Below are 10,793 nucleotides of genomic sequence, written 5' to 3'. Positions count from 1 at the left end.
TGTTTTGTTACTATTGACATATTTATCACTTATTTTAAATTAGTACTATTATTCTATTTCCTTTATACATTAATTTTTTTTCCATTTCTAAACATTATACAATTAATACAATAATTTAATTACTCCTCCCATCAAACCATCAATGCAACAAAGCATAATCACCCAACGGTCAAGAAAGTATGATAGTAATAATGATATTAATAATGGTGACGATGATGATAATAACAACAACAACAATAACAATGATAACAATAATAATAATAATAATAATAATAATAATAATAATAATAATAGTAATAATAATAATTAACTTAGTCAATCATAGCAAATAGCTTATTTAACTATAGTGTTCTGTACATGCAATATTGAGGTAATATTATGTATACATAATCACACATATACATATCCATAATACTTACATACGCATATTTACACACATATACCCATACATACATACATATATAGAATTACTTTTTGTTTTTTTTTTGTTTTTTTTTTATTGAATATCCATCCAATAAATCAGTCAGTTAATACATCATATACATCCGATTTGATCTGTACGTTAAAATTTGTCTCTAACATTTTAAGGTTAATATTTGACCATTTGTTTTTTGCATTTTCTTTGTTAATTATAAATTCACATTCAATTAAAGCTTTTAGTTCGTTTAGGAACATTTTCCATGGGCATTTTATCTCCAACCCTAATCTTTTTAACATTTTACTTTTGTATATACAGAAGGTAAGCATAGAGATTATTTCGTTAACACGTTTCTGATAATTTCCAAGAACGACTTTAGACCATTGAATTTTATCAGTCATTTAAAAAGAAGATGCTAACATTATACTAACATTTGACCAACAGAAATGTACATCTCTACATTTGAACAGTATGTGTTGTTCGTTTTTTATAACATTACAGGTTTCACAACTATTACTGGCAGACAGGTTCCATGTTTGTAACCTACTCTTTGTTGGAATTACTCTATTTAAGAGTTTATAATTAAATTGGGCTATGTTTTTCAAATGTAACATATTAGAAACTTTATTTTTCCAACAACGTGCCCATTCAATTGTAGTTGTCTGCAAGTCGCTTTCCCACTTGTATTGAACACCTGGAGTGATATATTTTGAATTTATAAAGGATAAATAAAAATCTTTAACACGGTTTTTACTTAAGATCTGTTCGTAATTTGTTTTACACTCATTGACTTTGTGATTTAAACAACAAGAATCATTTACAATGATTTCTGACCACCTTTGGGGAATTGCATTTAGAACTGCAAAATATTGTATAACTCCATCGTGAGACTTAGCTAGGTGAGGAATAATCTCCTTCACGGTTTTAAATCTGTTGTTCATGATATTATCCCCCATATTTTAAAAATTACAATCTATCCATGTTTCAGTGAAGAGATTTACCATTTGAGGTAATATATTTATTTTCCCATAACCTTTGTCGCTTGATCTCACAGATGCATTCTGGTTGTGAAGCGTGAATGTCATTAAATCGTATGCAAGCAAAAAGCATATTCATATAGAATATAGGCACTATATTTAAAGAAATATAACTATATAGGTTAACCTGCGCCATGCATACTGTATATTCTAAAGGATACATATAAGAAACATAAATACATAACCTCAGGTGGTGAATCAATTCATTTCAAATCTTCGTTAGATTATGGGTGCAAATCAAATTGTATTATGGTGCATAACAGATTATTAACAGCTGAGGAGCTGATTCCCACATTGTTAAAGAAAGAAAACTGTATAATTGAATACTTTACACTTCTAAATGCTATACAAAGTGAATGGAAAAAAGTAATTTCAGAACCTAAATTAGAAAATAACAAGCTAGATGTGTATTAAAAGAACATCCGTTTCACACAAAAAATACAAGTCTTTAGTATAGGCCTAATTATTATACACGCTTTGTTAATAAACTTGCTACTATTAGCGTTCATCAATGAAAATATCGATTGCAAAAAACTATTTTTTTTTAAAGATAATATATTCTAAGAAGCACTTGGTAAAACTAGCTTAATTTAATTTTAAGATATTACACTTTATTTTAGCTTGTAAGAAAGAATTAAAAGATGGGAATCTACTAACTAACAATTTATGTAACAAATGTCATTTAGAAATGGAAAATGAAAGCAAATTCTAGTTAAGTGCATAACAATACAACCTGCGTGTTATAAATTCGATGCAGTGATTACTGAGTGCATTTCTACTGAAAGAATATTAAGGCATGGTTTGAATTGGTTGTACATAGTTACTGGAACTCAAAACAGGCCTGTTAATAAACATTTTCCTCATATACCTTTTGTATTTAAAAAATCAAAGAAAAATGAAAATCGAAAATCCAAAAAATATCTAGAATTTATTTAAGTTAGAACTTAGGGACTTAATAACAAATCATAAATGTGATTTAAATAAAGATGAAAAGAAATCGGGCAACGTAAAAGAAAAACTCTTTGTTTTTTATAATGAGTAGAAATTGAATTTTTATTAATAAATACATGTAAATATAAATACTATATTATAATTATATAAGTGAACTAGATTTGATGTATATAAGTTTCTGAGATTTAAATCTAATACATTTTCGATGCAAGCTTGTATATACTGTTTTATTAAATGTTTTTATTTGAATTTATTGTTTATATTTTAGTTTGTAAATAATTCAATTATATATTTGTTAAAGGCTATAACTGTTGTAAAGAAGAGAACGAAAATCTAATCTAAATAATTTCTGTCCCACTAGTTACGCTGGTAACTGAAATGTTTGTATCTTACAATATGAATATGGTTTATAAGTGCTTAATTTAAAGTTATTTATTATTATACTGTTGTGTAATTATTGTGAAATGGAAATTTGAAGAAATGTTATGAATTTAAAATATATGTGGGCGTGGCTCTAAAAAAGGAGAGAAATCAAAGTTACATTACCTACCATTAGAACAATCAGTTCCTACATTTTTATCAGAATAGAGCTAATAAATATGTTAAGATGGCCTCATAAATCGACGATAAATGGATGATTAATTTATAATTATATTTGTTTTACATAATTTGGACATATATGTTGTTTTCTCTAGTGTAGAAGTCATTTTCATAACATTTGAAAGTCCCTTTCAACTTATAAATTCAATAAATATAAAGTAGTTGTTGGGTTGTGTGATTCTAGCAAAGGGCTCTTTTACTCTAAACGCTTTTTAAATCTTTTCCATTCTACAGGAGAGTAAGACGAAGAATTTCTTTTTAGATTACAACTAATAACCACAACATTAATATAATTAACGAAACAAGACTTAAAATTCCAGAGAAAAACTCAAAAATTTCGCAATAGTTGGTTTTGGCAACTACTTCTGTGTATTCTTGGTGCTCTTGAGTGTGTTCCGAATGATGTTTGCTCCTGGTTTCTTTTAACGGGACTTCTTTTTTAGTGCGACAACAGTTCTTTATATACACACATGCCTTGTAAGCATTCCCTTGCACATGTATGTTATAAACGATTATTTCCACAATCACTGACATGATTCCAATACCGAACACCGCTGTGAAGAATTTTCCTGAAAAAAAAATATATTTTTTTTTTCCATTATAAACCATGCAGTTCACCGACAAGTTTGATATTAATATGAAACAAACTCAAAAGGAAAAAGTGATATTTTATTTTATTTTTTTATATTTTGATTCAACGTTTGAACTTTATGAGTTCATCATCAGTAATAAATTATGTATAAGATTGGATTCACTTACATACAGTTAAAAGGTATTAATTAAGTAGAGAATAACCAATAAGTAGAGAATAACCAATCAAATTGCAAAGGTTTAACCAATTGCATTACAGGTATGCTCTGATCAAAGAGGTTAAATGAACAAGACTTTCTAATGTGGTGTGTTACATGTATACGAGTCATAATCTGTCTCTTATACACATCTAGATGTGTATAAGAGACAGATCGTATACCTACTTACCAATAACTGAGGATTCGTTGCCAACGGGCGGCAATGACATTGCAATAATTTCCTGAAAAACAACTAACCCCAGCACAGCTGTGATTCCGTACGATAGCTTCTCACCACTCTCAAATGGAATGAAGAACATCAAGCATATGAGAACCGAACAGAAGGAGTATGGAATCAAAATAAACAAAAAGTAAAACCTGTAACGTCGCCTAATGTAAATGGTAAATAAAGCGTATACAAACGGGGGAATATTCTCCTTGTATTCGGTTACTGTGCGCCTTTTCTCAATGCCTAAAAGTCTCCAAACTCCGTAATCTACGAATTGGTCATCTTGGTCAAGAGTAAGTATATGTGGATTAATGTCTAGATGAAAGATATTGTAGATCCATGAAGAAAATCGCAAGGTACACGTCTGGTTATCGAATGGGAATAACACTATGCTAATATGACAGGAACTGCGAAATATAGAAAATGTCGAGTAGTTCACTCTACCGTCTGAACATACCTCAACTGGTGCATTCGGTTGGAACTGGTTATATTCTTCGTCAACGCTAACAGGTAAAGTAAAAACACAAAATTAAATAATATTTGTGGATTATAGTGAAATTTAAATGGTATCTAAACAGTACTCGAATATGAAAAGAAGTGTTATAATTATTACCGGTATTATATCTAAAAGTTGGTTTCTCGTGCATGTCTCTATTGAATTTGGTCACACAATTAGGGAAAACTACATGGCGTAAAAAGTATAAATTAGAAAGTGAACTAGACAAAATCTGGATGATGATAATTTCGATATTTATATATATATACTGCATGTCGAGACATATATTAGGTTTATAATGGATAACTCAAGTCAAAAATATATACAAGCACTCACTTATTTTCCAGAATTAGATCGGGTATCCAAATTTCATTTACAGGAATATACACACAATTAACACCATATTCAGACGCGTTCCAGGTAATACGCTCGTCTTGCCATTTCTTTCATACAGGTTATTGAAAAATAATAAATTAATGCGTCATCTTTAATAAACAATGGAAGGAATAATAAATCAAATAAAACCTAATTTATTTATATCAGAATATTATGAAAATAGAAACGTAGCAGAGAGTATTCGAGTATTAATTGCGAAAACGTAAATATAACTAGCTATCTAAACATTTTAACTACTAATTACACTTAAAGTGAACAAATCAATATAAAATACAAAAGCACAAGCACCTAAGCGAATGTAAAAGTATGCAGACAATAAAATACGAAACTATACAATGTGTAAACGACTGAACTAACAACAAAGGTACACAAATATTCAATGACATTATTACACTGACATGTTCAGAGTATCTGAATAGTTATCACTCATGTTCATTAACTCTTTTAATTTGCTCAGCAGTTTGAAGAGGTTTTTTTTTTTTTTTCGTTAATGATTTTATTTCAGCAGCTATCTATTAACAAAACGGTTTTCATGTTGAAACGAGGTGGCAATCTTGATAATCTCCCGCCACCGGTCACGGTCGTGCTCTACCGTCTTGGATCTGGCAAATGGCAATCTTGTCCACTATCGGATGTTGTTCTCCAATCATTTTTTCTCTGTCGTCTTCTTCTCCTTCTTCCATAGGCTGTACCTTTTAAAATGTTCTTTGCCAGGTCGTGTAATCTTGTTATATGTCCACACAATTTTACTTTTTTTTCTTGACAGTTGTCTACAACTTTTCACTTTGTCCAATGGCACTTGTTATTCGTATTCTGACTTCCTTGTTTTCGATGTGGTCTTCGTATGATTTGAGCGATACCTTGTGGTAGCACCTCATCTCCAGGGCTATTCGACTCTGAAAGCCAACAGTGGGGATCCAGCTTTCACAAGCGTACAAGAAGATGGGTAATGTAAGTGGAAGCTTAAGTCTGATTTTGGATGCGATGATGAAATTCTCATCACGCCATATATTCTATTATGGTATTCCAGTACTTCTTACTTGTAGAGCGCTTTTCCATTCAGCTCCACAATATGTCAAAAAGTCCTCCCGGGTAGATCTTGCATAGAACCAAACCCAAACAAATTGTGCAAACTTAACTAAAGCAATAAAGCAGTAACTCCGAGCAAAAAGGTTAGATAGAAAACTTAAAACAGAAAATAAAATAATAAACAAATAAAATCTTAAACAAGGTGAGAGGAACTATTGAAAAAGTTTTGTTTAGATGGGCTTTGAAAAGCCTAAGCGAATCACAAGACCTGAGAAAATTAGACAGATCTTCCAGAAGTTGGCCAGCAATTGAAGGAAATGAATTGTCACCAATACGTTTATGGTACATTTGTCAAACAAGTTGGAGTTGAAAGATCCCGTTAAATGCACAAGCACACGTAAAGTAATTGGAAATATACAAAGGGCCAAAAGCCAGAGCGTGAATAAGTTGAATTCTTTCTTGAACAGGCAACCAATGAAGTTCGAGAATAAGTTCGAGGAAAAGTATTAGTGCGTGTCTTACAAGAAAACATGAGTCTAGCAGCAGAAGTTTGAATTTTCTGCAGAGTGTATAATTTTTTTTTTAGTACAAAGAGCTGAACAACACCTTTTTCTTTCCTCAATTCATAATAATGCGTGATTATTGAAAAATCACAATAGGAAAACCAACTTTTCGAATTTACAGCAACAGTGTATGCTAGTATGTTCTTGCTCAGTTAATATTCCAAACAGTAACCAGCGAGATATTAACAATGAATTTTTTTTTTAATACACAGCGATATGTAGGGCTAGCATCAAGCAAGCAATCACTGTTCCGCTTTAAATATTGCTATCATATTATGGAAAGAAAGGGTCAAACGACAAGATCAACTTTTCCCTTTGAACCTACCTTTGAGTGTAATGAAAATAATTGAATCGCCTTACACGGCAAACGTATATGCACTCACTGGATTGACTGCTTTAATTTCATTTGTAGCATCAATTAACATTGATATAAGAGATCATTTAGCATACTCATTCATACAATAAATTTAGTTTTGTGAACTATGCATAGGATATCGTTTATTCGAATTTGCCTGTTAGCACTCAAATTACAAAAATAAAGGCCGAGATTGCCGCCCAAGAAAAAAGACGAGGTTTCATAATTGCGTATTAAAGTTTCAATGAGCTCTTGCATATTATACTATTACCAAAATATGGCAATGTTTGGGGAAAAAATTCATTCAAAGTAGAGTAAGTACTGTGAACTTTAAAAACGAGGACACGAACATTATACAGGTCACCACGTAAAGTAAACACGTGTGTTGCATAGTATTAATATTTAGATAATGAAGTATGCCAGCAAATCTTACCATATTGGTCCAGCTTGCGATTTTCAGTTCCTGGTTAACATCATTCTGAAATTAATAACATGAGTTCAAACATTTGCCCTTATTTTTTTAGTATACTTCGCTTACGCAGATACTCTATGCTGTCGTATTGGAATTTCTCGTTCAAATGGAATGTGATAAGGCTCATTTTCGGTCATTTTATTTGATAAGCATGCCAAATACAGTGTGACCTTGTCCGAAAATCGTCTATTTTAGAGTCATTTTAGTGTCAAGACCACCTATATTTTCAACCACCATAATGCACATAACAGCCGTTGTAAATATACTTTCCATCATAATATACCATATCAAATATAGCTTAATAACCTTAATAATGGCATTATTAATAATGTTATGTACATTTTTTTTTAATTCAACAATATTTATTCATTTATATAAGTGTCATTTTTATTAGGTAAATTAATTCACGACATTTTTTTAAACATTTTGACATCATCTTTATGAATATTTATAACAGTTTTCGTATTAAAAAACCCTGAAACTAGTAAAACCTTTGTCAAGGAAAATGGTCTGGGGTTCTAGTATTCAATTGTTAAATATACCTTTTACTATATTCCCTCAATTAGTCAAATTTTTCCATATCATTATTTACAAGTGCAATATACGATACCTTTGTATATTATTTTTAAACCCAATTTTTAAATTAATGAATATATGGCAGTTTTTTTTCTGCATTATTCCTTATGTAGATATGTAAACGACAAAAATTAAAAGTGTATTTATTGTCTTATTTCTTATTCCAAACAGACAAAGTTCAATATCTTGAATAATGATAGGTTTAATACAAGTTTTAATCCAAGATAAAACTTCTTTCCAGAACCTCGACATAATACCATATTTAACAAAAATATATATAATGTTTCTTTTTCATAATGAAACAATGTACAGAGTCTACTATCAACCCTTCTAGTCCTAAACAAAAAGGATTTTTTCCAAGGATTCTATTATAATCCAATACAGTAACCATCTTAATTTAGTATCTTTGGTTAAGTCAAATGTCGTTAAAGAAACATTTTTTCCAAATAGAATTTTTAAATGTTTTGCCAAGGTCTACTTCCCATTTTTATCCGCAGGTTTCCTTATTAGGTTAAATTGGCACATATACTCAGACATTCTCCTAGAACCTTTTTTGTCTTTTATAATAATTTTAAAATTTGCCGGAGAGACTGGATATTCTTGTTTGTAACTGAACGATCTAGGTTTGGTAGATTCCATTAATGCTTCTATTAGACCATAGTACTCGATCAAATTAGCATCAATGTTGTGCTTATTTCTGAGTTCTTCAATATGTAGGGAGGGAATGTCCATCAATGAGGTTATTTACAAGTTGAACACCGCCCCCAACCCAGTGCTTATAATTTGCTACTTTCTTTTTCCAACACAAAACTTGTCGTTTAGCCAAATAGTCTGTCTAAGTTGATTATAGTCACTTTTGGTTCATTAAGGCTTTTAAACGTGCACCATGCTAACATGACCAAAACATATTTGGGGTATTTTCTTTGTTTATACCACCTCCCTGTTTATACTATGCACGGAAGTAATCGAACCGCCCTCCAGTTCTTTTTTAATATTATTTTTTTTTAAATTGCAGACCATTCTGCATCTGGGTTGATGTTGAACCTTCTAATCCATGAAACTTTTAAAAAGCATTAATTTGGTTACTAATATCAATCATATGAAGTCCTCTCTTTTCATAAATTTGTGTTGATTGATTTCCAGTTGTCTGTCTATACACACACACACACCCACACATATATATATGTATATATATATTATATTATATTATATATATATATATATATATATATATATTGTTCTAAAAGTAGGTATCAGTATAAAGAACTGTATTAGACGTATTGGTTTTACAAAACTTACCAGCTCTATAATTCGAGTCAACAAAAATTCTAGCGTTACATTGGTTACTGTATTCGGGTCGAGTACGGGTCGACTTGTTGACAGTCCAAGGTTTTGTATAATGGCTTCTGCTATGATACTTTCATTGTTTTTTATAACGGTAACACTGTCTACTATGAAAGAAACAATATATGTCAGTGTCACGCCAGTTTTGCCAGCTATAATTGTGTTACACATAATAGGTCTACCAGTATTTTTCGGTGATAGCGAAATAGAAAGGACGAGGCAAAAATAAGTTTGGGGAGCTCGATGATTGAGTAAGGTTCAGCTAGCCTGCAAAATAATGTAATATTAGGTTGATTTTTTATCTACCTGTGCATGATGTGTTTTTGTTTTCGAATATTTTTGATGGGAGGGGAGGAGACTTGAGGGTGCAAAACTTATCTGAGTGTATTTTCAGGAGCGCCAGAAATGTACTACCAACCCAGCAATGTCGCTTCTTCTGTTGTATCTATAATTGTGCTCTAGTTTTTTAGCTCATTTAAAATCATATACGGCTAAAATAATTATTATTACTAAGTATAAATTCATATAGTGATTGGATGAAACAATTTAAAGTACAAGAAAAAAGCTTTCAAAATACAAGAAACATAAAAGAAAAAAAAAGACAAGACAAATAACAATATTGAGGGGAAAAAATTAAAAATGTACATTACGAAATCTCATTAACATGATTTAAATAGGAATAAAAAAAAAGGTCCATATTCAACATCAAATATTATAAAATCTAAATTGCACTTAAAAAAGTATTAATTTAGAATGAAAAAACAATAAGGGGTCAATAAGAGAACATAAAAAATGTACATCAAGTGAAAAAAAATTATGGAACAACCAAAATTATTGCAAAATGCCCATTTATAAAAACTTACATCAAAATTATTTAATAATTATAATCTCAAAAAAGCATCAAGTAAACACCAAACTTTTTGCAAAAAGCGCATTTAAAAAAAAATTACATCAAAAACTGATATCATTAATAAATATAACATATAAATAAATGAAATAAATAAAATAAATAAAAAAATAATAATAAATAAATATAATAAATACAATAATATAAATATAATATATAATATAAATAATTATAATATAATACCTGTTAACAGGTGCACTGTCAGCAGTAAAAACGTCCAGTACAAATTATGCATGGCGGATACATGTAGTGTTAACAAGGCAATGTGTGCTTCAGTTCATTTGTAGATCGAAAAAAACATCTACAGTAGAATGGCGTTTCACTTTGTTTATGCTTTCGGTGAGTCTGTTAATTTTTGATTTGCAATAAAAGCTGTAGAGGAAACCCGGTGCTAGGTAGGAAACCAACTTAGCGAAGTAAAATTGAATAATAATAATAATAATAATAATAATAATAATAATAATAATAATAATAATAATAATAATAACAATAATAGTAATAATTAATAATACTATATGATAATAATTACTGTATGATATATGGAGGATATATATGACTCAAATAAATCTTATAAAAAATGGATATTAGTGTGATCGAAATGATCAGAATGTAACAATTATCAAATCTGTATA

At 30.0% G+C, this 10,793-nt stretch overlaps 1 protein-coding gene across 1 annotated transcript; it reads right to left on the bottom strand.

The window, feature by feature from the left end:
• Positions 1 to 9: 9 nt before the first annotated feature.
• LOC117113397 (neuronal acetylcholine receptor subunit alpha-10-like) lies at positions 10 to 10,494 on the bottom strand. The gene is made up of 6 exons (XM_033256716.1): positions 10,345 to 10,494; positions 9,210 to 9,361; positions 7,296 to 7,340; positions 4,856 to 4,962; positions 3,985 to 4,526; positions 10 to 3,575 (listed from the first exon to the last, which is right to left on the bottom strand). The coding sequence occupies exons 1-6, from the start codon at positions 10,394 to 10,396 to the stop codon at positions 3,265 to 3,267; spliced, it is 1,209 nt and encodes a 402-aa protein (XP_033112607.1). The 5' UTR covers positions 10,397 to 10,494; the 3' UTR covers positions 10 to 3,264.
• Between the last annotated feature and the right edge of the window lie 299 nt (positions 10,495 to 10,793).

Source organism: Anneissia japonica, unplaced genomic scaffold, assembly GCF_011630105.1.
Source record: "Anneissia japonica isolate Jap-2015-1 unplaced genomic scaffold, ASM1163010v1 scaffold493_len2256704_cov171, whole genome shotgun sequence".
Classification (NCBI taxonomy): Eukaryota; Metazoa; Echinodermata; class Crinoidea; order Comatulida; family Comatulidae; genus Anneissia; species Anneissia japonica.
The sequence above is the reverse complement of the archived record's forward strand: the minus strand, read 5'-3'. Positions and strand labels throughout refer to the sequence as shown.

What these genes read in the sequence shown, in the direction of transcription:
- LOC117113397 (XM_033256716.1), bottom strand. Translation starts at nt 10,396, where the DNA reads ATGCATAATTTGTACTGGACGTTTTTACTGCTGACAGTGCACCTGTTA. An exon ending in GACAGTGCACCTGTTAACAG is followed by an intron (nt 9,362 to 10,344) that starts GTATTATATTAT and finishes TTTCTTTCATAG; the next exon opens with TAGACAGTGTTACCGTTATA. An exon ending in TGACTCGAATTATAGAGCTG is followed by an intron (nt 7,341 to 9,209) that starts GTAAGTTTTGTA and finishes TATTAATTTCAG; the next exon opens with AATGATGTTAACCAGGAACT.